General features: G+C 56.7%; 1 protein-coding gene across 1 annotated transcript in view; it reads right to left on the reverse strand.

Moving 5' to 3' along the window:
• Positions 1 to 21,978, reverse strand: part of RASA3 (RAS p21 protein activator 3) — a 146,108-nt gene extending 124,130 nt beyond the window's left edge. Inside the window, exon 1 of the mRNA XM_054447115.2 lies at positions 21,758 to 21,978. Coding sequence (XP_054303090.1) covers positions 21,758 to 21,812 — 55 coding nt within the window. The 5' untranslated portion in view covers positions 21,813 to 21,978. The remainder of the gene's footprint in view (positions 1 to 21,757) is intronic.
• Positions 21,979 to 27,033: the final 5,055 nt, after the last annotated feature.

The raw sequence follows: 27,033 nt of genomic DNA on the forward strand, positions 1-27,033 counted from the left end.
TATAACCAGAAAAAAATAGTGAATCAACAGAAACAGAAATGCTCAGAATAAAACATAAAAAATCTAAGTCAGTGGGACAGAATTCAGCAGTGCCCAGGAGGGCCTGGAACCTGGACCCTTGCTCTGGGTCCATGGGCTTACACGGCTGCCAGGACCAGGGAGAGACAGACCCGGGCCCCTGACCAAACCCTGTGCTGTAACGCCCGCAAGGTAGATTTTAAGTAATTTAAAAATTATCAAAAGGATAATATTTCACGCCTGTGAACATTACGTGCGACTCAAATCTCAGTGTCTGAAATAAGGTGAAATGGATACAGCCCGGCTCACTGACGGCACCGTGCCTGCGGCTGCTTCCCTGCACAGCTGCATGACCCCTGGCCCCACACAGGACAGGTTCCGCGCACTCGGCTGCCACCTTCCTTGCACGGCTTCTCAGGAAAGCAGCAGGCAGCTGTGGCCCAGCGTGAGCCGGCAAAGCACTTCTCTCCCAGAGCCCCGTTTCCTCATCAGCAACAAACACAACAAGCTTCCTCCCCTGGCTGCTGTGAGGACCGACAGCCCCTCCTGGCACCTGCACAGGGCGTGACACACACATCACAGCCGCCTTCACCCGCTCAGCCTCCCTCGTCCCCACGGCCTGGACCGGAGCCTCAGAGCACCAGGACACACCCATCCGGACACCGGCAGGTTTGACACCACAGACTGTGCTTGGCTGGGGAGTGAGAATCCTCCTGAGAGAGCCACAGTGTCCCAGTTGGGGGGCAGCAGAATGAGGGTCTGGCTGTGGGCCCCAGTCGGGGGCTGAGCCACGCTCTGGTCAGGAAAGACATCGCCAGACACCTGTCATAATCCAGGGCTGCTCAAAGTAAAAAAAAACCTAAAACTGCAACATGGAACGGCACAAACAAACTGCAGGCCAAGTTCCAACGGGCTGAGCCTCAAACGCGCTGCAGGCCGAGTTCTAACGGGCTGAGCCTCAAACGCGCTGCAGGCCGAGTTCCAACGGCTGAGCCTCAAACGAGCTGCAGGCCGAGTTCTAACGGGCTGAGCCACAAACGCGCTGCAGGCCGAGTTCTAACGGGCTGAGCCTCAAACGAGCTGCAGGCCGAGTTCCAACGGCTGAGCCTCAAACGAGCTGCAGGCCGAGTTCTAACGGGCTGAGCCTCAAACGAGCTGCAGGCTGAGTTCCAACGGGCTGAGCCTCTAAGGAGGGAAACGTCACTTCCTGCGTCACACAGAGCCCAGCCGCTCCACGTCCACGTCCACTGACAGCCTTGGTATTTGCAACTATGTCCATGACCATCTCTGTTTCTCCAAAACAGCCTCTAGCTACATAAGCTGTTCAGAAAACCTCACGTGTAAAGCAGAGAATGTCAAACCTCCATCTGTGGTCAGGAATTAGGACATCCCCAGCTGCAATTTGAGCAAAAATGGCGCTTCCAGAGGATCATCGGATCCTGTGTCTTGGTTGGGGTTGGGGCCCATCAACTTAAAATAGCTTCTGTTTATGCTAGTGAAGGAGGCACAGACTTTGCCCTATCTAATTCCAAGGAACAGGCGAGGGTGGGAGCTGTAGTGGAAGAGACAAAAGCAAAAGGCAGATTCGCCCCTTTGTGTGGTCCCGTAAGTGACACTGTCCCTCCCTCTCCCTGGAAACAGCGGCCCACAGGCACACCCCCAGCACCTGGGACAAGGGCACACCAGGCTAATTTTTAATCAGATGGATTTAGTGATAGCAAATAAAGAGAAGGAGAACAAAACCCTCAGCCAGGCTATTGTGAATGGGTGTTACCAAAAAATGGCATTAGCAGGGCACCAGGGGCCAGGCCAGCTCCAGGCAGCCCTGCATCTGCTCATCAATCCCCAGAGTCTTCCAGGGGACCCGGGACAGCCGGAACCTGACTGGGTGGAGGATTTCCGCCACGAGAAAGTCAGGGCCCTCCCCGAAGGAGCAGGAGCTCTGCAGGTGACTGTTCGGGAAGCTGGTCTGCTCCTGATACTCCGCAGGAAGAGAATCGCAGTCTTTAGACTGGGGTCTCAGATTTCAGGTGGACAGGAACTCTCTGCAGGGCCTGTGGAAAGAGAGATCCCAGCCCCAGCTCTGTAGGGGTGGGGCCTGCCACGAGCACTTCACACACGTGCCCGGGGATGCTGGTGCTGCAGGTATGGGGACCCCGCTAGGAGAGCCCCGGGTTAAGGGTTGGTAACTGGAGAATGGGGTGAGGGTATGCCAGTTCTCCCTGCTTGCCCTGGTCCCACACACTCAGGCCTCTGTGGCCAGCCTGGTCCTCCTTTCCCACAGCCAAGGTGCCCCGACTGCCAGCGTCCACTCCCCTTGGGGCCGCAGGGGACACCAACATCCGAGGCAGAGGCACCGCTGTGGGCTCATCTCTCAGCTCAAAGGGTTTCCAAGAGAATCCTCAGCAAAAAAGCAACACTCCCTGTTCAGAGAGTGAATCAGAGGCCAGCAGGAGGCTGGGAAGGTGCTTAGCTCAGGGAGGGCTGGAAGGTAGAGCTGGGAGGCACTAAAGCCCTTGGGGCTCAGAGAAAGGCCCAGCCCATCCCAGCAGAGGCCGACCAGGACTCCAGAGCGCGCGGAGGCCCTGCCATGCACGGGAAGCCTTTCCTGACTTGGGGGCAGGAGCTGGAGGGCTGGGATGATCCTAAGGAGATGCTCGGCCATAAGCCACACGCCAACTCCAGAGCCCAACAGCTGCTGCCCATCCTGGGCTGTTTCCACGGATGAGGCTTCTCTGAGTGTAAGTTTGTCTGCTCAGCCACACCAGCTTCCTCCTGGCACGTCGTCTCTCACAGGCACCTTCTTCTATGGAGACTGGGGGCCTCAGATGGCTCCTCCCGACAGGGCCCAGCACTTGGGCAGACGCACCTGTGGCTTGAGCTCAGCACAACACACAGTGGCTGGCGAGGAACGGAAGGAGAATTTGAGAAATGTATCTAAAATGTCAAGCAGACCTCTGCTACATTCACTGGGAAGAACCATGTTGCTTCTGACGAATTTCTTAAAAAGAGAGAAAGATGCCAATGAGAAAACCAGAGGGGACAAATGCTACCCGGGAATGTAAAACAGTTGCCATCAGAGACTGGCTGGCTCACACCGTGTCCATCAGTCCACCCCACCACGGCGAGCATCTGAGATGTCTGTAGTATCTGCGATGTCCATACAGCTTGCACCGCGTCCATCAGTCCCCCCACCATGGCGAGTGTCTGCGATGTCTGTAGTATCTGCGATGTCCATACAGCTTGCACCATGTCCATCAATCCACCCCACCACGGCGAGCGTCTGCAATGTCCGTGCAGGGGAGAGAGACCTGCCCTATCCTCAGCACGGCCCATGTGGTGTAGAAAGGCAACCGCAAATTCAGCTGTGGAGTGCAAAACGAATTTCCTCCTGTCACACGCTAACTTTCTCTTCTGGATTTCCTGGGGTTTCCTTTATTAGACTTGAGTCCAGAACTCCTCTGGAAACATTCTCTGGGATATCTCGGCCTGGCACGCAGGGGGGTGAAGGAACGGGGACACGGACGGATGGAGGGAGATGAATTAATCAGCAAATGCTCCTTGCACATTTCCTAGCTCTGTCAGCCAAAGTGAGGTCTGACCACAAAAGCTACCCATTCACTTGCTAAATGGTACAAAATGGGCCCAGACCCTCATTTTACCTTTAAGTAAATAACAGCATATTCTCGTCTGGTTCTTTAAACCACACAGGCCAAAATGAGTTGAGCACTATTATATATTTAATTGACTCATAAAAGCAACTTGTTTTTCTTCATCCTTCGCCGACCTTTGTTTATGAGCATCCCTTGATAAAATGTGGGCAGGCTTTCATTGTAAACCCGAGGGCAGGTTAAACACGCTCCCTCCAAAGCTTACTTGGCGTTGATTTTTCAGCCACCAGCCTTCATGTGCAGGGACAGGGCAGAGTCGTGACCAACAGTGGAAAGACCCACAGCTCCCAGCTTTGGGGACGACGGGGGGTGCTAAGCTGGGAAATTCCCAGGCACGACCCCTGGCCGTGGGTGAAAGCACCTCCAGCCCCACCCCCAGTTGTGAGCTGCTGCAGGTTCCCCAGCCCCACCCCCAGTTGTGGGCCACTACAGGTCCCGGCAGGAGAAGGCCTCTCCACAGAGAGGTCACTGAACAAGGCACAGGGACAGATCTGGCTGTGTAAAAATACTTGGAACCCATGGGAGGCTTTGCGTGTGGTGTCATGGGCAGCCTCCATTATGTCCAGTGGCAACATGTTTAAGGCCTCTGTGCCGCCGTGCGGTAGCAGTTTTCCCGAGCGTCTCCTGGCTGGGACGGCTGGTGAGGATGTGAGTTCAATAAATGAACACGCCACCTTGGTGACACAGGCTGGACAGTCACACCCACCCTTGGCCCGGGCAAGGCCACGTGTCCCACAAAACATAAGGCTTGGGTTAGTGTCGGGCACACGGGGGAGGCGCCTGCCTGCGTGAAGGCTGGTCACAAGACAACTTCCCAGTTTACAAAATGGTTAACTGATTCATTAATACTCACTTCCTGTCACAAGAGACTCGCGCCCTGGAGATAAAGCCGTCAGAGGCAGAGCGCAGGCCTGGAAGCAGCTGGTCATGTCCACGCCCTCTGCAGGCCGCGTGTCCCCCGCACTGTTGCCTGCCGATTTGGTGGCTCCTCCCATAACACACAGCCTCCTATGTATGTTTTTACCCTACAAACACTCTCTAACCGGTCCAGAGGTCAGAAACAGCCGCAGTCTCCTACCTCTATTGCTTCTCAAGGGAAAAGCACAGCCTGGAATGATGAGGAGCCCCCACGCCTTCTCGGTCTCCTGTAACTACGTTGCTACAGATGTATGTGTTTGTGTGAAGCTATATTTAAATGTGAGATTATTCTTCTTGGTTAATATTTTACTTTCTGTCATAACCAGCATGCTTAAAGAAGAAACCCAAACGCTCTGTCAATGGGACACGTGCTCAGAGGCTGCCTGCAGTTGAGACAGGTGACATTCTGGGGTCTCTGGGAAGTTGTCATCACTCTGCTGACATGAGTGTGGATGTTGAGGCCTGGAGGGTGACAGGTCACATAGCCAGAGCCTGGCAGCAGCGCAGGGGTGGAACCCCCGGTCCCCTGCAGGCCTGTGCCCTCTCAGCCAGCCTCGCAACGCGCAGCTAACGCTCTTCAAGAAAACATTCTCTGGAGGAATCCTGCTGGTCCTGAAGTTTTTGGCCTTGAGAAGATCATCACAGACACCCCTCCCCTCGGGCCAGGCCTGCTGTCTTGTCTGAGGGGCCCTATTTTATCTGAGGTGATCTGCAACTCTGAAACACACATACATGAAATAGAAATACTGTCCTCTCTATTAACCTAGAGACCCCCATCCCTACCCCTCCCTATGAATGCTTTTTCATAAACATGCCGCATTCTGAGGAATCCAAAAGACTCCAGCGTAGGACAGACCACTGGGAAAGGGGAAACTGGTGACTGAGCGGCGCCCGTCAGAGCCGTTAAAATGTGAGGGAAAACTGCACCTTACGGCAGACGAACCCTTAGAAGAGGCAAAACACTACTGAGTTAATGCTTAATTTATTTGTAATGATAAAAGTGTTTTTATCACTTTAAATAAAGTTATTTGGAAAAAGTTATTCAATGGCAGCCTAATAATTTTGCTTAATGAAAAATTAACTCTGCAAATACAGTTTCTACTATTCACGCGGAGCCTGCAGGCTTGGAGAATCCTCTGCATCAGTGTGGGTGTGCACGTGTGTGAGGGGTGCACGTGTGTGAGGGGTGCACGTGTGTGAGGGGTGCATGTGTGTGAGGGGTGTATGCAATGCTCCTGTATGCACATCTGTGGGTGTGCACGTGTTTGAGGGGTGCATGTGTGTGAGGGGTGCACGTGTGTGAGGGGTGCATGTGTGTGAGGGGTGCACATGTGTGAGGGGTGCACGTGTGTGAGGGGTGCACGTGTCTAAGGGGTGCATGCACACACACCTGTATGCACGTGTGTGAGGGGTGCACGTGTGTGGGGGTGCACGTGTGTGAGGGGTGCACGTGTGTGAGGGGTGCACGTGTCTAAGGGGTGCATGTGTGTGAGGGGTGCATGCAATGCTCCTGTATGCACATCTGTGGGTGTGCACGTGTGTGAGGGGTGCACGTGTGTGAGAGGTGCATGTGTGTGAAGGGTGCATGCAATGCTCCTGTATGCACATCTGTGGGTGAGCACATGTGTGAAGGGTGCACGTGTCTAAGGGGTGCACGTGTGTGAGGAGTGCATGCAATGCTCCTGTATGCACATCTGTGGGTGAGCACGTGTGTGAGGGGTGCACGTGTCTAAGGGGTGCATGCACACACACCTGTATGCACGTGTGTGAGGGGTGCACGTGTGTGAGGGGTGCACGTGTCTAAGGGGTGCATGTGTGTGAGGGGTGCATGCAATGCTCCTGTATGCACATCTGTGCGTGTGCACGTGTGTGAGGGGTGCACGTGTGTGAGGGGTGCATGTGTGTGAAGGGTGCATGCAATGCTCCTGTATGCACATCTGTGGGTGAGCACATGTGTGAAGGGTGCACGTGTCTAAGGGGTGCACGTGTGTGAGGAGTGCATGCAATGCTCCTGTATGCACATCTGTGGGTGAGCACGTGTGTGAGGGGTGCATGCACACACACCTGTGTGCACATGTGGATGTTGCCGTGTGCATGTGTGCACACCAAGTGTCTGTGAGTGCACAGGAACAGCCGGTTAGAAGTGCCTTAATCTTCCTGAGCACGATAGTAGCTCACCTCTTCAAGGAGGCTGAAAATTCTCATGATTCTCATAAATACGTGGCCACGTTGATGGGTTTGTCTTATTTATCCCTTACTCTATAATAACTTGGAAGGCACAGCCAATATTTCCCTTATATCCTGGGACAGCCCCAGTTCATGGCTCCCGACGACTGCGGCTGCCTCCCAGGAACCCCAGGGGGGCAAACTCAGGCCCACACCCGCCTACGTGACTCAAACCCCCCAGCCAAGTGCCTGTGGGAGGACATTTTAGTGGGTGGGGAAGCTTCTGAAAAATAACTTTAATCTATCTAATATTTGTAATTAACACATCAAGTAAAACTAAAAGCTTTTGCCTTGCCACTGTTGCCTTTTGGTGGGTGACCTTAAAAAGTCATCCATCTCACACTGACTCTATCACATCCCAACTCTAGCCCCAAATCCTAATAAACACACCAGTTAAGAATGCACAGCACATTTTTACAAGCCTCACAATTTTCTGATTAGATGCACGGAAATGTCCCAAATATTTCTGATATATTTTATTTGAAAACCAATGTCACCACCACTTTTAAGCCACAGGCATACTAAAATCTGGACTAGCTTCTAAGCGAGTGGCAGCTTTCGAGCTCCGCACACTCAATGTGACCATCCACAAATCTATGATGAATTATTAACCACATCAGGCTAGCCCACTGCCTGGCCTTCTCTGCTGAAAGTCAGCAGCTGTATCCTGCATGAAAAACACCAGCATTCTTGTGTTCATAAAACCCACTGGTTCCAGTGCAGCTACCCAGAGGGAAGCCGTGGGTGTGGGCAGCGACAGGGGTGTGGGTGCCACCGTGGGGTCCCCCAGAAGGAAACCAGGGGAGCACAGAACTAAATGGTCACCCATGACAATGAATCATGATCTGGTGGAAAGAAATCAACGCGCTTTTATTTGGGGATGACATTGGCTGCCTGCCCCTCCCTCTCCACACCCCCCTTTCCTCCTGACCCACCCACCCCAGCTCTTTTCCCGGGCCTGGGAAGGGCATATGGAGGGCAGAAAGGGCTTCCCTAAAGAAAACACAGAAATACACTTTATAAAACAAAATAAACTTAAAAACAAAGGCACTTAGCAAAAACGTAGTGGAAAGTGTTTTTTCCTTTCCAGTCTTTCATTTTCACTCAGCATTTCCATAAACACATTCTTGGGTCCAAATGCTGAGAAACTCTTTCTCTAAATACTCGAGGAGCGCTGAATGGAGCAGGAAATGATGAAGGCAGAAAGGAATGCCACTGATTCCAGATGGATGGGACCAGCTGGGGAATTCAGGAAGCCGAACGGAGGTCCTGGAGACAATTGCTCACGCCTCTGAGGGCCAATCGCTCAGGATCCCCCAGCAGCAGCGAGAGAACCAGCAGGGCCCCCCCTCCTCTCTCCAGCCAGGTGTTGATCAGGGCCCCCCTCCTCTCTCCAGCCAGGTGTTGATCAGGGCCCCCCCCCAAGCCAGGCATCGATCAGGGCCCCCCCTCCTCTCTCCAGCCAGGTGTCGATCAGGGCCCCCCCTCCTCTCTCCAGCCAGGCGTCGATCAGGGCCCCCCCTCCTCTCTCCAGCCAGGCGTCGATCAGGGCCCCCCCTCCTCTCTCCAGCCAGGCATCGATCAGGGCCCCCCCTCCTCCAGCCAGGTGTTGATCAGGGCCCCCCCCCCTCCAGCCAGGCATCGATCAGAGCACCCCCTCCTCTCTCCAGCCAGGTGTTGATCAGGGCCCCCCCCCCTCCAGCCAGGCGTCGATCAGGGCCCCCCCTCCTCTCCAGCCAGGCATCGATCAGGGCCCCCCCCTCCAGCCAGGCATCGATCAGGGCCCCCCCCACTCCAGCCAGGTGTCGATCAGGGCCCCCCCTCCTCTCTCCAGCCAGGCGTCGATCAGGGCCCCCTCCTCTCTCCAGCCAGGTGTTGATCAGGGCCCCCCCCCAGCCAGGCATCGATCAGGGCACCCCCTCTCTCCAGCCAGGCGTCGATCAGGGCCCCCTCCTCTCTCCAGCCAGGTGTTGATCAGGGCCCCCCCCCAGCCAGGCATCGATCAGGGCACCCCCTCCTCTCTCCAGCCAGGTGTTGATCAGGGCCCCCCTCCTCTCTCCAGCCAGGCATCGATCAGGGCACCCCCTCCTCTCTCCAGCCAGGCGTCGATCAGGGCCCCCCCTCCTCTCCAGCCAGGCGTCGATCAGGGCCCCCCCTCTCTCCAGCCAGGCGTCGATCAGGGCCCCCCCTCTCTCCAGCCAGGCGTCGATCAGGGCCCCCCCTCCTCTCTCCAGCCAGGCGTCGATCAGGGCCCCCCCTCCTCTCTCCAGCCAGGTGTCAATCAGGGCCCCCCCTCCTCTCTCCAGCCAGGCGTCGATCAGGGCCCCCCTCCTCTCTCCAGCCAGGTGTCGATGCCGTTCGAGGGGTCTGGACCAACGAGCCCTGGTGGAGAACAATCCCCACAGAGAATTCCGTGTGACCCTGCCCCACAGATAACACGGAAAGGGACTTTTCATCATCAGAACCTACTGATCTAGAAGTGATCAAACACTCTCTTCTTCTGACTTCCTATCACCAGGCACGGGTGAGGAGGAACACCAGTAATTTCTTACTAATTACAGCTCAAGCACCAATGTTTGTCCACTGTTTTCTTCTCACACAGATCTAAGAGGATCAAGTTTATTCCCAGAATAACATCTGTCTCATTTGAATTCCAGTGTGCTTCCCTGAGTGGCACAGCCGAGCTAGTCTTGGGCTCTGGAACAGTCCAAAGATTGGGGACTCCCCTGTAACACGCAGCCACCTAAGAGAACAGATCAGTGACAAGTAGGGGGAAAAGCTATTAGGAAAAAGAACAACTTGTGGGCCTAAAAACAAGACGTTTCTTATACAAATACAAAATATTAGAAAATCGCACAGCAGTTGCCAGAAAAGATCTCAAGTTGTGGAAAGTAGAAAGGCAGGTGCATCCCAGCACTGCGGCCGGGGGCAGGAGGCCACCCGCGGGGCATTCAGACCCTGGTGCCCCAAACACATCCCGCCGAGCCTCCTGGGACCAGGCCCGAGAGCCACGGGGCTGTCTGGAGAGTGTCCTCAGCCTCAGCCACATGGGGTAGAATAAAAATGATTAAGAACTGCTTGAGAAGTTTTAAACTCCATGCATCCTACTCAGCACAGATTGGCCCGTTTCTTCTGCCACGGATCTTGGCTAAAGGAAAAGCTGGCAGAAGCCCACTGGAGCCTCCCTTACTTCCACCCAACACTGCACATCAAGCCGTGCAACCCTGCCCCAAACGGTCCCAGGGTCATGGGTGTGCATACGTGTGCAGTGTGTGCAAGCATGTCACAAGAGGAGGCCTCCGAGGAACATAAGGATGCGGACTCCTCCCTCAGCCTGAACCTCTGCCTCTCAGGCACAGCTCGACCTTCGACCTTCGGCTTCCCCAGGGAAAGACTTTGAACACTTCACTCCTCTGTAGCCCTGAGGACGCGGGCGGCCAGACCAGTCCCTGAGTGCAGCAGCATGGCTGTGTGAGTTTATGGCCCATTGCACTAGCCCTGTACAGTGAATGAGATACTAGTTGTTTACAGCTGTGAGCATGCACAGCCCCCCCGCACGCTCAGGAAGGAGCTTCTTGGAATCTCTCTCCCGCCTCGCACCATGCAGCGGGGCTAGCAGAGCAGGTTTGTGGGCCGAGTACAGGAGCCTGCTCCCACTGTCGCTGCAGGTGACTGGCTGAGGGGCACATAGGGCCCAGAGGCTCCTACCTCTAGCCACCTAAACTAATGAAGAGTCCAGCCTGTGGGGCCCACCGCAAATCCCAGAATCTCAGCAGTCAGTCTTGGACATTTGTTGTCGGGGAGGGAGAGGATCTGGGAGGCCAGGCGTCCCTTCCAGGCTGCACAGCGGGCCACGGTGGCAGAGCTTCCCCAGGCTGCTCCAGCCTCCAGGGCCCCTCGGCAGTCAGCCCCACCCCCGGCCAGCAAGGCTTCCTGAGAAGGCTGAGCTTGGCAGCTACAGACTGGGGGGATCTGGAATTCCCCAGAAAAGCCTTCATCCCAAAGGCCATGGGAAAACCAGCCCTGTTGGAGGATCCCACCCTGACCTCAGAGGAGAGTCCAGCACGGCCAGTCCCCTGGGCTCTGCACGCAAATGGTTTTCCCAGAACCGGTTCCTCTTCCTGAATCTCTGCTAATGGCCCTGTCCACCAGTCTGACCCCAGCCTTGGAAACCCCCATGCAGCCTGGGCCAGAATGAAGTAGGCGCCCAGAGGCTCAGGGCGCTTGGGGCCGAACAACCCCTAGCTCCACCGCCTCCTTCCTGCCCCGAGCCGTGCCTTCCCCTGCTGGGTGGGCTTGCTCTGCATCTGGGAGCACCTGGGCCTGGGGGTGCAGGCGGGTTCGCCCCTGCCCATTGGAGGGAAATGTTCTGATGTGGAAGCAGAGGGTGCAGCATTCAGGAGAACCAGTGGGGCCTCCACACAGGGCCACGTAGCTAGGAAGGGGGTCTCCGGCAGGTCGGCTCCGAGTGAGAGACGCAGCTAGGAAGGGGGTCTCCGGCAGGTCGGCCCCGAGTGAGGCACGCAGCTAGGAAGGGGGTCTCCGGCAGGTCGGCCCCGAGTGAGGGACGCAGCTAGGAAGGGGTCTCCGGCAGGTCGGCCCCGAGTGAGGGACGCAGCTAGGAAGGGGTCTCCGGCAGGTCGGCCCCGAGTGAGGCACGCAGCTAGGAAGGGGGTCTCCGGCAGGTCGGCCCCGAGTGAGGGACGCAGCTAGGAAGGGGGTCTCCGGCAGGTCGGCCCCGAGTGAGGGACGCAGCTAGGAAGGGGTCTCCGGCAGGTCGGCCCCGAGTGAGGCACGCAGCTAGGAAGGGGGTGTCCAGCAGGTCAACCCCGAGTGAGGGATGCAGCTAGGAAGGGGTCTCCGGCAGGTCGGCCCCGAGTGAGGGACGCAGCTAGGAAGGGGGTCTCCGGCAGGTCGGCCCCGAGTGAGGGACGCAGCTAGGAAGGGGGTCTCCGGCAGGTCGGCCCCGAGTGAGGGACGCAGCTAGGAAGGGGTCTCCGGCAGGTCGGCCCCGAGTGAGGCACGCAGCTAGGAAGGGGGTCTCCGGCAGGTCGGCCCCGAGTGAGGCACGCAGCTAGGAAGGGGGTCTCCGGCAGGTCGGCCCCGAGTGAGGGACGCAGCTAGGAAGGGGTCTCCGGCAGGTCGGCCCCGAGTGAGGCACGCAGCTAGGAAGGGGGTGTCCAGCAGGTCAACCCCGAGTGAGGGACGCAGCTAGGAAGGGGTCTCCGGCAGGTCAGCCCTGAGTGAGGGACGCAGCTAGGAAGGGGGTCTCCAGCAGGTTGGCCCCAGCCCTGACTCCAGGCCTCTGCGTCTCACTGCTGCCCAAAGCAAGGACCACTGGCTGCCGTGATAGCTGCCACAGTGCTGAGCAGGCCCAGCCAACGCTGCATGAGAAAGGGCTCTAGGAAGGAAAAGGCCACGGCAGCACCCAGCCTCCTAGAAAGGGATTCCATGAGCCACAAAGGTGCCGGGGCTGTGGTCATCAGAGTCCACCACAAGACAACCTTCCCGGGTCCCTACACCCTGGATGCAGCTTCGGTGCGTGCCCGGCATGGAGATGCTCCTGCTGCCGGCATGGCTTTGGGGACAGCACTTTCCTCCTGGAGCCTCAGACGAGGGGGGCAGGAAACACGTGTCCTGCACAGTGACCACCGGACGCCGAGGCAGCCGCCCCAGCAGGGGCCATGGGCTGAGGCTGGCCCTCAGGCTCCCAGAGCAATGACTGCTCTGGGGAAGAGAACACACAGAAGTGACAAGATCAAGGCAAACTAGCTGCTCCAGCACCTCGAGGGTTTGGAGCCAAAACAAGAAAGCTCCAGAGCTGAAAAGAAGAGTGAAACCTTTTCCTTCAGAAGGAACACAGCTAAAGAGAAGATTTAGGGGTACATGCAAGGGCCCTCAGCTACTCTGTGCAGCCCCTCAAAGCAGGCAAAAGGCCAGGAATGAAACCTAACGCAGAAATGGGAACTGGCTCCAACGCCACACGAACAGCTGGCCTGGGCGATCACGCCCAATTCAGACCCAGGCTCCAGCTTGGAGACGACGAAGTCCAAAAACCAAACTCCAGGAAGACACAATAACAATCACCCCTAAGCTTTGTCAGGCATCCCAGAGAATCCTCCGTCCTACCCTGGGCACGCCACGAGCACCAGGCAGGGAGGGTGACTCTCAGCAAGGGGCTGAGGACTCTGGCCTATCCTGGGGTGAGGGAGGCACCCAGGGGCTGGGCCATGCGGGGCTGGGAGCCACGGCCCCCATGCATGTCCTGAGCGGACATCTGTCTGGTCAGTGGTCAGAAAAAGGATCCCCACAGTGTCTAGGAAAGACTCAGACCCCTTACCAACCTCTGGAGTTTTATCCTATGGGCAGTCAGGGCCAAGACGGATGATTCTTTACAGGTTGGAAATTATTCGGATAACATAAAAGAAACAATGTAAAGAGGAAAGAACAGGTGCAGGAGTCGTTCCTCGATCAATTCCAGGTCAAGGCACCGGTTTCTGTCCCCAGTGTGGCTCCTGTCTCCTGACCCAGCCCCCCGGCCCAGCCCCCAGGAGCCTGGCACGGTGTCTCTCGGGACCCAGGACACGTGGGTCAGCGCTGCAGCCGTTACTAGCTGTGTTGTGATACCAGCAGGGCACTGACTGTCCCCAGAAGGAACAAAACTGAGCCTTAAATTTGGGTGATTGTTCCAAATGTGGGATTCAAGCTTATTTGAAAACAAAAACTAAGAATGCCAAATTTCAGGGTGGCTAGAGCTATAGCCTGAGGAATCCAGCCCTGTCTGCAGAAACACACCTAATATTTTCAGACACTCATAGAACAAGGAACCATTATTTTTGAGAAAATACTCACAGAAAAACAAAATCTCCCAGACACTCTGATGCCGTTTGACCAATAACCCATGGGGAAAATCACTTCCGGGGATCCAGGCCCAATGAGGGGGTTCCCGGGCACCTCGGTGACTCTGAAACTCGCATCTACAGCAAAGCTTGAACGTTTGTAACTGTTCACTTTGGACTCTGCGTCACACCCAGAGAGACCCTGAACCATCTGTCGCAGGTGATGTAACCCTCAGTTCCCCTTCACCTGTGCCAGAGCCCCCCAGACACAAAGGCTGGAGCCCCAAAACCTGTCAGGGGCCTGTCAGGGGCCGGTCAGGGGCCGGGGCCTCTCAGGGGCCAGCCACAACTGCACTCCGCCTGTCACTGCTGGACGCCCGCTGCGGCCTGACGGAGCCACTCCCTCACCTGTCCACACGCATTTCCCACACAGCACATCGTCTTGAATGAAGGCAAGTTATTTTCTTTCTCGGCCTTGGCGTCCTCCACAGCTGACACCGTTCTTGCAGTCTGTGAAGGGATGATTTCTAAGCTCCGCCTTTGTTCTTCACTCACTCACCCACCGTATACATAGTTGCACATTGATGCATAATAGACATATACTTGCTGCTACGGAAGGCCTTGTATTCCTGTTTCTCTTCCTACCACAGCACTCCTGCCATCCCACAGGTAATGCAATTAGCAGGCTGTGTAGGTCTTATCCCTGATCTGCGCACACTCATCTGATCTGTGTTTATCATTTTTCTAGGGGGTGGTGTTGGGCGCTCTCATTTTGCTTCTTTCGAATCCTATGCCGTGGAACTTCCTGCGAGTCATGTGGTTTGGCCTGGGCTTAATATGTTCCTTGAAAGCCACAGAGCAGCCCACGTGTGGATGCACATGACATAATCACCATTTCAGTTGGCAACTGCTCATTGGGCTGTTCTTGCATTGCTATAAAGAAACACCTGAGACTGGGTAATTCAAAATAAACGAGGTTTATTGGTCATGGTGCTGCAGGCTGTACAGGAAGTATGGAGGCATCTGCTTCTGGGGAGGCCTCGGGAAGCTTCCAGTCATGGCAGAAGGTGAAGGGGGAGCAGGTGTCTCACACGGCGAGAGCAGGGGCAAGAGCGCGAGGTGGGAGGTACCGCCGCACACTTTTAAACCACCGGATCTCGCGAGAACTCACTCACTATCGTGAGAACAGCACCAAGGGGATGGCGCTGAGCTGTTCATATAAATCCACCCCCAAGATCCAGTCGCTTCCCACCAGGCCCCACTTCCAACGACGGGGTGACAGTTCAACAGGAGATTGGTGGGAACACCCCAACTCCTCAACATTGCTTCTACTATTTGCTATTTGCTCACTCAGCCACTAGCCACAGGTGCTGCTGCAGTAGACGTGTCTGTTCATCACCTTCACCTACGGTTCAAAGCTAGCAGCTCTGGTTGCACAGCAAGCCCCTCCTTTCCTGTGTGAACACAGACCCCTGCTCTGACCTGCGGCTGCGTAAGACGATATGTGCTCAGTGAGCTGCCTCCCCGACCCCCAACCACAGTTCCACAACTGCTGTCCAACTTCGCACCCTCCAGAGGTACCAGCACCTGCTGTCCAACCTCGCATCCTCCAGAGGTACCGGCACCTGCTGTCCAACCTCGCACCCTCCAGAGGTACCGGCACCTGCTGTCCAACCTCGCACCCTCCAGAGGTACCGGCACCTGCTGTCCAACCTCGCACCCTCCAGAGGTACCGGCACCTGCTGTCCAACCTCGCACCCTCCAGAGGTACCGGCACCTGCTGTCCAACCTCGCACCCTCCAGAGGTACCGGCACCTGCTGTCCAACCTCGCACCCTCCAGAGGTACCGGCACCTGCGGGGCGTGACACCGCATCCCCATGGGACCCCATGTGGCCCCTTCTGTCACCCCATCGGCCAGAGGCCCATCCACACGTCCCACTGGCCCCTCCAGCTAAATTATCTGGGCCCCTCAAAGGCCAGGCCTTGCATCTCATAACACCAGCCCAACCCAAATGATTCCTTCCCTTCCTGAGACCTCACTCTCTCTTCAGGGGTAAGTTCAAAGCTACCCCTCCCAGACCCCCTCCAAGATGACAGCCAAAACCAAAGCCACCTCTCTCTTCAGGAGCAAGTTCAAAGCCATCCCTCCCAGACACCCAGATGACAGCCAAAACCAAAAACAAAAGCCACCTCTCCAGAGTGTGAGCTCTCCTGGATCTCACCACCCTCCTACTTATTAAAGTGTAGCTCTTTTTCAATTTATATATTTGCTTACATAGAAGTCCAATTCATTACAGACGAACAGATAGCTTCAAATTCTGCTAGAATAATACCTCCCATCTATGAAGATCTGAGCAGGGGAAGTGCCTGCGTGCATCTAAGTCCCATTAATCTCTGCAAAAGAAGGCCTTGGCCTCCACTTTCACAAACCAGGAAACCAAGGCAGAGAGAGGTTAGGGGTCATCTAAAATCAAAGAATCGTCAAGAAACGTGGCCAGCACGCAGTCTCGGGTGTCTGATTCCAAGTGGGTTCGCTACGTCCGCCTCTCCTCCGAGGGCCCCCAGGAGCTCTCCTCCTCACCAAGCCCCTCCCACCATCACTCAGCAGCCTTCACTTTCAAAACCTTAGCAGCCACCACTTTGCTTGTGGCTGTTTCCAGCCAATACGTCCATCTCCTTTCTAAACACATACACGTCTATGTTTAAAACATGACGCGCCACCTGCAAACACGGTGCCACAGCCTCAGGTAGACGCTGTTCATCCACTCTGTACCTGTGCGGTTCACGCGCTCATTAGCTCCAGATGCCTCATTTGCTTCCATTAGCTCCAAAGAAGCAAATCAAAGTGTTTTCCACCAATGCTAGATTCCCTTCCAGGAATGACACCCCCAGGGCTGCCTCCGGGGTCCACACTCTGCCCTCCAGTCCAGCACCCTGGCTGAGTCCACCTGCCAGGCACCATTTGCTCACACGCCTGAAGGCTGGATGGGTGGCTGTGGCCCTGCTTAAAGGATCACCTCTGCATCTCCAAACTGTCTTCCCAGCACACCCTGTGTCTTGGGCCTCCCAGGCCACTGTCCACCCACACAGACCAGCAGCCCCTTCCTTCCCTGCCTGAACACTGCCTGCCTCGTGTCCCTAAAGTCACCAACAAGTCTCTCTGTTCTCCAACTCTCCATGATTCCCCCCATTCAAATCCAAGGTCACAGAGAAGAAACAGCTCTCTAAACTGACAGGCAGGCTGCAGTGGTGAGCACCTGTGTCCCAGCTACTCAGGAAGTTGAAGCAGGAAGATCCCTTGAGTCCTGGAGTTGGAGAGTTGGAGACCAGCCTGGGCAACATAGTGAGGCCCAGTCTCAAAGAAAAAAAAACTTAATGGACAATACTAAGTGGTGAGGAGAAGAACTCGGATCCCAGGAGCCCGTGGAGCTGGGCGGCTTGGGCCCAGATAAGTCCGTGGGTCTCGCTTTCTCCACCTCAGTGCTGTGGAGTTTCGAGAATTTAGATAAAATGAGATAATACATGGAAACGACCCCCTTAGCATCTGCATCCCGCCTCCACACCCACACATGCACAGGAAACCCACTCCCCTTTCCAGGCAAGGCCCGGGCCCCAGGCTGAACCTGCCCCTGCCGGAGCCCCTGCTGTTTCCCAGGTGCAGCCAAGCCCTGCACCTTCGTCCTCAGGGCTTAAAAATAGCACAGGCAGCTTAGCTGAGCTCGGTTAATAAAATATCCAAGTTAATTTTAGCATTAGGGGAATCTAGAATCTCTGATGCCAAGGCCCATGTGTGGCCACACGGCCCCTCCTTACACTGTCAGACAGACACGGGGAAAGCCACAGCATGGCCAGTATCCCTCCCTCACATTCACAAAACCTCATTCTCTTACCTGAGTGAGCCCTAGCCCTGTGAAGACACTGTTGCTACTTTCACTTATTAAACAGACCATCACCTAATTTGATGCCTGGAACAGCCCTATGACCAGCGGCCTCCACCTCCCGTTAGGGAGTCCATCAGGCTGAGAGTGTCAGCTGCCACTTCTAGCAGAGCCGTGCCGGAGCCCTGACCTTCTAGCCCAGGAGCTGGGGCCAGGGAGGCACAGTCCAGGGGACCCTCCAGGCACCCCACTTGTCATTCTCCCTATTCTCACCCGGTGCCACCTCCTCCTGCTTCAGGTGGGATTCTGTTTGTGATCAGGAGAGGGATAGCTGGGGCTGGAGGCCGGCAGCCCCTGGCCCTCACTGCCCCACAGGCCTGCAGGCACCAGCGGTTCAATGTTGGGCCAGACCGGCCGTGGGTCTTCTTCATGGACAAGCTCCAGCCTCACAGGAAGGGAGCAAGAGCCCAGTGGAGCCACAGGCACTGCGCCCAGAGGAGAAAGAAGGGAGCGACCAAAGAGCCACAGAAGCCCCAGAGGGGAGCACACGGCAGGCCCGGCCTCCCATGGACGGCATTCCCAGGACGCTGACTGCCTCCAGCTCGACGGCAGGGTCACAGTGGTGCAAGAGCCTTTCCCACCCTGGATCGCAGGGCTGGCTTTTTTTTTTTTTTTAACAGATTGAGAGAAAGACCTTGTGTATTGCTCTTTATTGAACACATGTATCAAGATAAGGTGCCGCATTTAAAAACAAGCAGTAAGTATTGTGGAAACGGAAGACATCACTGCAAGGGGAGGAGGCACTACACGCCTTGGGGGCGGGGGCCCCAAAACAACGCCGTGGCCGTGGCGGAAGTGCCCTCCCTGTGGGTCCCTGACTCATGGAAAGTCAGAAGCACCGGCTTCCTCAAAGCAGCGATCACATAGGAAGTGTGGCTCAGTCATGCATGATACACAGACTCTACTGTGAAAGGTTAATGACTGTTTCCAAAGACACAGTGTTTAAGATGTTTAAGTGTACAGAAGGACATATCCAAAATGATTCCACAAAACTGAAATGCAGAAAACCAGATTCTTCAAGACAAAGACTCCAAATTGTTACCATCAAAGCACCTCACTTCTACGTGGCGCTCTCCTCTTAGTACCTCACCTGCAAGAGCTGGAAGGACAAAGAAAGAGGAAGGGGAAGGAGGAAGAGATTCTTTCCATTTTTCCCAATTTCAACGTTTGAATGAGGCCACACACCACCACACATTTCAAAGCTATTTAAGAATTTAAATGGCCAATGCCCCTGTACCTTAAAAAAAAAGCTCCCAATCCCCCCAAAAATGTGCTGCCTTTTTTTCTTAGTAAGAGTAGTAGCAGAATTGCTTATGGTATAACTTTAGGGACAATTCTTGTTCTGGGAGTGAGGGGGCAGGGTGTTAACTTAACCCTGAACAACACTGCCTTGTACATTCCCACAGGATATAGTAGACAACAATTGCCTGCCTTTTGCAAACGGAAAAATGAGGTTATGAAGGGGAAGACACGGGCCCTGGGTCATGCAGCAAGTCACTGGCAGACTCATGTGCAAATCCAGCATGCCTGGAGACAAGGCTCAGATGTGAATGACGGCGAGGGGCCCTCAAATCAACCACAGGGGCACCGTCTTGTCTGCACCTTCAAGACCGGGGACAGGCAGGGCAAGTCAGAGCCAAGGTTGGCCATGAATGTGGATTAAAGAAAGAGCCTGAGGAGCTCAGTGGCCCCCTGGCACCAGCGCCGCTCAGGGTCATCCTCTACTTCGCTTCTACAGATGGGCTTTCCGCTGGAGCCCCGGGGTGTCAGGCCAACAGCACAGTTACATGAGACTAACCCCAAACAAGCGCACCCACAGGTCACTCTCGGGGTCTCCAGCCCAGACTGCATCTCCACTCAAATGCAGGAGGTGCCCTGTCTCCCCAGCTACTTGGGGCACAGATACCCCTCAGGCAGCCGGCCCCACAGGTGACCTCTGGAGGAGAGAGGAAACGGGGACTTCTCGCTGCAGCCACATCCAGAGAGTTGGGCAGCTGGCATTTGGGCCTCTCTACCCGTCCTCACTGCTGCTGCCCCTGGGAGGGTCAAAGGTTCAGATAATATCCAGGCCCCACGTGGGATTAGCAGCCTTAGCCTCAGCTGAGCCAGGGTTTCGCTGGCTTGTTTAAAGTGGAGCACAGACCCTGACCCAGTGGTGGCATCTCCAAACCTCCTTGTCTCGGAGGGATCCTCCAGGGGTGCCTGACCCCCACGCCTGTTGGAAGTGGGGCCGAGTGCCCGCAGGCTGGTGAAGGTGCCTTCTGGGACACTCAGGGTCTGAGTGTCTGGTCTGAGACTCTGGTCTTCCCTCGCCCTCCTGCTCTACTTCCCATGCCTTCTGTAAAGTCCTGCCGTAGACTGAATCGTAGCCCTTCCTGGAGTACACAGCGACCACGCTGTGCCGGCTGTGGGCCCCCCACCCCCGAGCCGCAAAGCCCCAGGCCACCTCTGCCTGCTGCCTGGAGACCTCGCACTGCCCCACAGGGGCACCCGCCTCCAGCCCTCCTGCCCCCACTGAGGAAGCCCAGTGCTTCTCACACCTCTCGGACTCGCTCGCTGAACCAAGCAGCCTTGGCTGAAGGAAAGAGCAGCAAACTGACCCCCACGGGACGCGACCTTTCCCCACCCAGGCAAGGCGACCTCAGACACTTCAGGGAGCGCCAACTCTGGCTCTCTTGTATGAAAGTGACAGCAGATTTAAACCACATTAACAGAAGAAATCCCTCCTCTCTGGACTACTCAAAGCGGAAGTGCCGCCACATCCTAGCTGCGGCGCTTCTGGGCCAAATATCAAGACAGTGTCTCAGCGATGATCCGCAAACCAAAATAAAGCCGACAGGAAACAGCCCGCTGGTTTAGGGGAGCTGGAATGCCTCCGGCAGCATCAAATGTCATCAACAACTGACACTCAGCCCGTTCCCGGAGGCCTCTTCACACGGGAAGAGGCTGGCTGCGAAGTGCGGCTCAGTGGGGGAGAAGGACCGTGGGGACCGCGACACTGCAGGCCCTGGAAGCCTCTCCAGCCTGAACCGCGCTGTGGTCCAGCACACTCATGGCATGAATATGCAACAGTCACTCCAGGAAACGGTCTTGCTCTGGGGGAGGGGGAGGACTTCCACATCACTCTCCCAAGATAAAACAACCAGGGAAAAGCAGATCCCTCCAGATAAACCAGAAGTCCAGAAACAGCCTCCTCTCCGGAAACGCCTCCCGGAGCCCACTTCAGAAGCTGCTGAAGCCCAGAGAAAAACCGCAGCCTCGCAGGCCCTGGCCGCCACCAGCTCGCCCGCCACTTCTCAGTGGAAGGGGACTTGGTGCCCATGGGTCCGGGGTCTCCCCGCCCCGCGGGAGCCCTCAGCCAGAACGCCCCACCAGCACACACGCACACATGCACACACACACACGTGTGCACACATGCACACACACAAACGCGCGCGCGCACACACACACCCACACACAAATACACACGCGCGCACACATGCATCCACACACAAATACGCACCCACACATGCACCCACAAACGCACGCGCACACACACCCACCCACACATGGACACACAAACACAGGCACACACAAACACGCGCGCACACAGGCACAGACGCGCGCGCACGGCAGCAGCAGCGCGCCTGGGCCTCACGCCCCTGGGGAGAGGCTTGAAGGAGCCTCCACATTCCCCGGAAAGGAAGTTTCTGGGCGCAGCGGAGAAAGGGAGATGCCGAGACCCCGACGTCAGTGGATTTGACACCTGAAGTGCAGGCGCCCAGACAGCCTCAGGCGCGCGCACTCCTGCAAACACGCGGGGCACACGCTCGGGCGCACACGCGGGGGCGCACACGCGGACAGACGTCCCTCGGCGCAGGGACCCCACCTCCTCCGCCGCTACCAGGGACCGGGGCCGCTCCGGGCGCAGAGGAGGCGCGGGGAGCCGCGTTCCCCCGGGGCCGACTCGACCCAGTCCGAGCCCCGGGGAGGCGGGGAGCTGGGGAGGGGCCGCGGCGCCGGACCAGCCGTTCTCCGGGGAGCGCGCCGCGCCTGGAGGGCGTCTCCGCCGGGGTCCCCAGCAAGGATCTGGGGAGGAGAGGCGGGCGCGGGAGAGGACAGGGTCGGGCCGGGGGGTCGGACGCGTCGCTGCCGGCGGACACTCACCGATCTTGATCTTCACGCTCTGGAAGACCCGGAGCCCCTCGTCCTCCACCGCCATGCTGCGCGTCCGCGCCCGCCGGGCCTCGCCCCGAAGCGCGCGCCGAGCCCGGGCAGCTCGGGCCGAGCAGGAGGAGCGGCGGCGCCGGAGCCCCGAGCGCGGCCGAGGGTCCGCCCGCCTGCAAGACCGCCAGTTGGCCGAGGGCGAGGGCGGGGACCGGGAGGCTCCGCCCGCGGCCCGGCCCCTGCTCCCAACTGGCCCGGGCCCTGAAGGGGCGGGGTTGGCAGGGACGGCGCTGGCGGGCGGCGGAGACCCGAGGGGCGCAGGGATCGGCTTCCCCCGAGGCCTCGGCCCCCGCCCCCGCCCCGCGGATTGGCCGCAGAGCGGAAGGGACCTCCGCGGGCTGCCTGGCGGAAGAGACGAAGGGAGGTCGCCGGCTCGGCCCGGGCCCGCTGAGCGGGGCTGAGCGAGGCTGAGCGATTCACTCGCGGACGAACTTTGCAAAGAGAAGTTCACGTACAACGATCTGGCAGGGAGGAATCCCGCGCCCAGCTCCAGCTCCTGAGATGCGATCCGAAGGCACCTGCTGCAGACGCACGAGGGGGGCGGGGACACATGCACGCACACACAGCCGCCCACCCCAGACCCCCGGCATGGGCAGGTTCCCCAGTCCTCCTGCAGACCCCGTCATGGGCAGGTCCCCACCCCAGTCCCCCTTCAGACCCTGGCATGAGCAGATCCCCCCGCAGTTCCCCTGCAGACCCCGGCATGGGCAGGTCTCCCCACCCAGTCCCCCTGCAGACCCCGGCATGGGCAGGTCTCCCCACCCCAGTCCCCCTGCAGACCCTGGCATGGGCAGGTCCCCCCACCCAGTCCCCCTGCAGACCCCGGCATGAGCAGGTCCCCCCGCAGTCCCCCTGCAGACCCCAGCATGGGCAGGTCTCCCCACCCCAGTCCCCCTGCACACCCCAGCATGGGCAGGTCCCCCCACCCAGTCCCCCTGCAGACCCCGGCATGGGCAGGTCCCCCCACCCAGTCCCCCTGCAGACCCCAGCATGAGCAGGTCCCCTACTCCAGTCCCCCTGCAGACCCCGGCATGGGCAGGTCTCCCCACCCCAGTCCCCCTGCAGACCCCGGCATGGGCAGGTCTCCCCACCCCAGTCCCCCTGCAGACCCCGGCATGGGCAGGTCCCCCCACCCAGTCCCCCTGCAGACCCCGGCATGGGCAGGTCTCCCCACCCAGTCCCCCTGCAGACCCCGGCATGGGCAGGTCTCCCCACCCAGTCCCCCTGCAGACCCCGGCATGGGCAGGTCTCCCCACCCCAGTCCCCCTGCAGACCCCGGCATGGGCAGGTCTCCCCACCCCAGTCCCCCTGCAGACCCCGGCATGGGCAGGTCCCCCCACCCCAGTCCCCCTGCAGACCCCGGCATGGGCAGGTCCCCCCACCCCAGTCCCCCTGCAGACCCCGGCATGGGCAGGTACCACCCTCACCTCCCTTTCTTCTGTCTCGAAGTCTCCTCCTCCCTGACCTCCTCTCTGAGGAGTATGTTTGTGTGTGTGTGTTCATGTAGGTGTGTGTATGAACTGAGACTCTACACTCCCTCCTCTATGTTACAAAACTTCATTGCACCCAGCGCCACACACACACCCTACACATATATACACACATACATACACCACACATATACTACATATACATATACATACACATAGACACCACACACATACTACACACATGTACACACATACATATACACACATATACGCACACCCTACATACATACACCACACATACACACACCACATATACATATATACACATGCACACTAATATTCATATACACACAACACAGACACCACACACATATACTACCCATACACATGCACAGACATAAACACACACTAAACATACATGCACACACCTATGTGAACATACACAAACACACACACACTGCATAGAGAGGAACAGGAGCTTCATGAAGATAGAGGCCTATTTTTTTCCACTGCTTATCTTCACCTCCTAAAAAGCAGTTCCATGCGTTGAAAGAATGAATGGCCTTTCTTCCCCTGACTGCTGGGAGCCTGCAACCACAGGGGCCTCTCTTGTCCTCGGCGCTTGCATGCCTGGTGCTTACCGGGGCCGAACAGGAGGTTAAGGTGGCACCCCTGGCTCCTCCAACCCAGAGCCTCTGTGTCTAGTGCTGGCCCTGGGTGGCATCTGCAGTGGGTGCTGTGGACGCCATCCACACCCCTGCTTTATGACGGAGACTGTACTCCCGTTTGGGGCCACTGGAAGCAAGCCGGCTCCTGTGTTTCTCCGAGGACCAGCGGAGTCCTCTGTGGTAGCCCAGCCACAAAGCTGCTTCTCTGCCATCCCTCCGCCCTCACAGGCCTGCTGATAAACTCAACGCAGATCTCGTTTTGGTGTTTGTTTCCAGGGGACAGCTGGGGTCAGGAGTGAATCTCCAGGCTGCAGCAGTGGCAGCCGGGACGGGAGCCCCTTGGAAGGAAACGCACTGGCAGTGGCAGGATCTCGGGTGCTGGAGAGTTTGGGAAAGTCGCAGATACATGGACTATGGAATCAGGTGGCTCATGTTGAGGGCAAGCTAATGAAAAGATCACCACCTGAAACAAGGGTGGCACATTAACGGGCCTCCTCAGTGCCACATAAGACACTCATCTCCTGTGACCAGAGGAAAACCAAAAAACTGGATCAGGGCCAGGACTTAACCACGTAGAAGACAGAGCTCCAGAGAAGGCCAGGTGCTCAGTCACGGAAGGTGCTGTTCCAGGGCTGGGTGCTCGGCCACGGAATGTGCTGTTCCAGGGCAGGTGCTCGGCCACGGAATGTGCTGTTCCAGGGCAGGTGCTCGGCCATGGAATGTGCTCTTCCACGGCAGGTGCTCGGCCTCAGAAGGTGCTGTTCCAGGGCTGGGTGCTCGGCCACGGAATGTGCTGTTCCAGGGCAGGTGCTCAGCCATGGAAGGTGCTGTTCCAGGGCAGGTGCTCGGCCTCAGAAGGTGCTGTTCCAGGGCTGGGTGCTCGGCCACGGAATGTGCTGTTCCAGGGCAGGTGCTCGGCCACGGAATGTGCTGTTCCAGGGTAGGTACTTGGCCACGGAATGTGCTGTTCCAGGGCAGGTGCTCGGCCTTGGAAGGTGCTGTTCCAGGGCAGGTGTTCGGCCATGGAAGGTGCTGTTCCAGGTTCAGGTGCTCGGCCTCAGAAGGTGCTGTTCCAGGGCAGGTGCTCAGACTTGGAAGGTGCTGTTCCAGGGCAGGTGCTCAGCCGTGGAAGGTGCTGTTCCAGGTTCAGGTGCTCAGACTCAGAAGGTGCTGTTCCAAGGTGCTGTACCAGGTCTGGGTGCTCAGACTCAGAAGGTGCTGTTCCAGGTCCGGGTGCTCAGCTTCAGAAGGTGCTGTTCCAGGTCTGGGTGCTCGGCCTCGGAAGGTGCTGTTCCAAGCTCTGGACCCTGACTGGGAAGAAGAGAGGCCCTGAGGCTTGCAATGGGGCCAGCTGAATGAATGCACTCAAAAATCTTGAATCCCAGATTCCTCTAAATCTTCTGGGCCTGAAGAGGTGTCACATTTCTCTCTGTTAAGGACAAATGCTGTTTCTGTGCTTGAAGACACTGCAGAGACCTCTGCAAGGCGACATGCCTGCCACCCACCTCCAGCTCAGCTCCTCCAGGTCAGCATCATTAAGCTGGAGAAGTGCTGAGGCTAAAAACTGAGGAAGAGACAGTCGGCCAAGGAGCTTCAGGACCCAAATGCATGCACCAGCATGAGCCAGGGGTAAATGCAGAACTAGAGCCAAAGAACATTGGATTCAGGGGAGGCAGAATGTAGAGTTAGATATTAGAATTCATTGACATGGGCGCATTCAATCATGATACAGGGTTTAGCACCTGGGAGGTGCTCCGTGCTGCTAGGATGACCTTTTCAACTTGTAAAATAAAGCAATGTCCCACATTAAGCAGCTGTCTGTCAGGATTGGAAAAGGCACTCCTGGGGTCCAGGCTCCCTGCACTGGCTGGTGGCCCAGGCCCAGACATCAGCAGGGCTGGAGCAGGGCTTCTCTGGTGCTCCTGCCGGTGGCTGAGGTGCACAGTCACCCTCTCCTCCTGGCAGAGGAGCACTCCTCTCCCAGTCATGAAGGAGAAAACACGCATCTCCCTGACTCACTCCTTAACCCAGCCACAAACTTCACTGGGTTAGCCTCAGTCCATTTCACTCCTACATCTCGAAACTGTGGTCCTCTTTACGATACCACAAGAACTTGGGGGGTGGACAGTCCCAGAGAAAAAGTTTGTGCTGCACAAATGGATGCTGGGCACAACCAGAGTGCCCCACAGATGGTCGACTCAGACCCCACGTGCATCTCTCCCCAGTCGGTCCCAAAACCCACCCTCAGTGCTTATCCAGGCACATCGGAGCAAGGTATCTGTATGTGTGGCCTCCAGCCCTCTGAGAAGCACAGGGGCTAAGCATACATCCAGGGCTCCCTCAACAAAACACAGCGCCACAGAGCTGCCCAAGCACCGGCCTTCTCACATTTGTGTTCTAAATGATGCATTTGGTCATTCGTTTTCTAAATTAGAAAGTTGTCCCTTAGAGCTGTGATAATAGGAAATAAAATATTGAGAGATGAAAGGAACAGACGATGACCCAATAGAAAATCTCTATAATTTATTCTTTTAATGACCTTGGTGTTACACTTTGCTGTCTTTGATATACTCTTCTGTTCACATATCAATCCATTGACAAGTGGACATTCATTCATTTCCAAAACAGTATTATTAGATCATATCTGAACAATCTACTTTCAAAGGATTTGAAGCCACATAAATGACCAGTACACAACGGAATAATTTTTGGAGGGTTCAAAGTAAGAACTGAAGGAAGAATGGTGGAATCAGGTATCTGAACCTGAAAGAGCCCATCCTGCCAGGTGCATCCCAAGGGGCTCACTGGGCCTGAATTCCAAATGGAGGCAAGCGACCCTTTGCTGACTAGCAGTCACATGCCAGCTCTGCGTTCCCGGAAGTGTTGGAACTTTCATAGCTGTCTATTCATGCTGCCAGAATCAACCGAGGCCAGAAAAATCCCAATTTGCCCTCTGGACCAAACCAATAGACTGCTACCAGGCTCTACCAAACAGAACGAAGCAAGTCTGCCTCCCTTACCTGCATAAAGCCCAGAATGAGATCCTGGGCAGGGATTCCCTTGTGGAAGACAATCCCACCTTTCATCTCTGGAACACACCTTTGTTTTGTTCCAAAGG

Source organism: Pongo pygmaeus, chromosome 14, assembly GCF_028885625.2.
Source record: "Pongo pygmaeus isolate AG05252 chromosome 14, NHGRI_mPonPyg2-v2.0_pri, whole genome shotgun sequence".
Taxonomy (NCBI): Eukaryota; Metazoa; Chordata; class Mammalia; order Primates; family Hominidae; genus Pongo; species Pongo pygmaeus.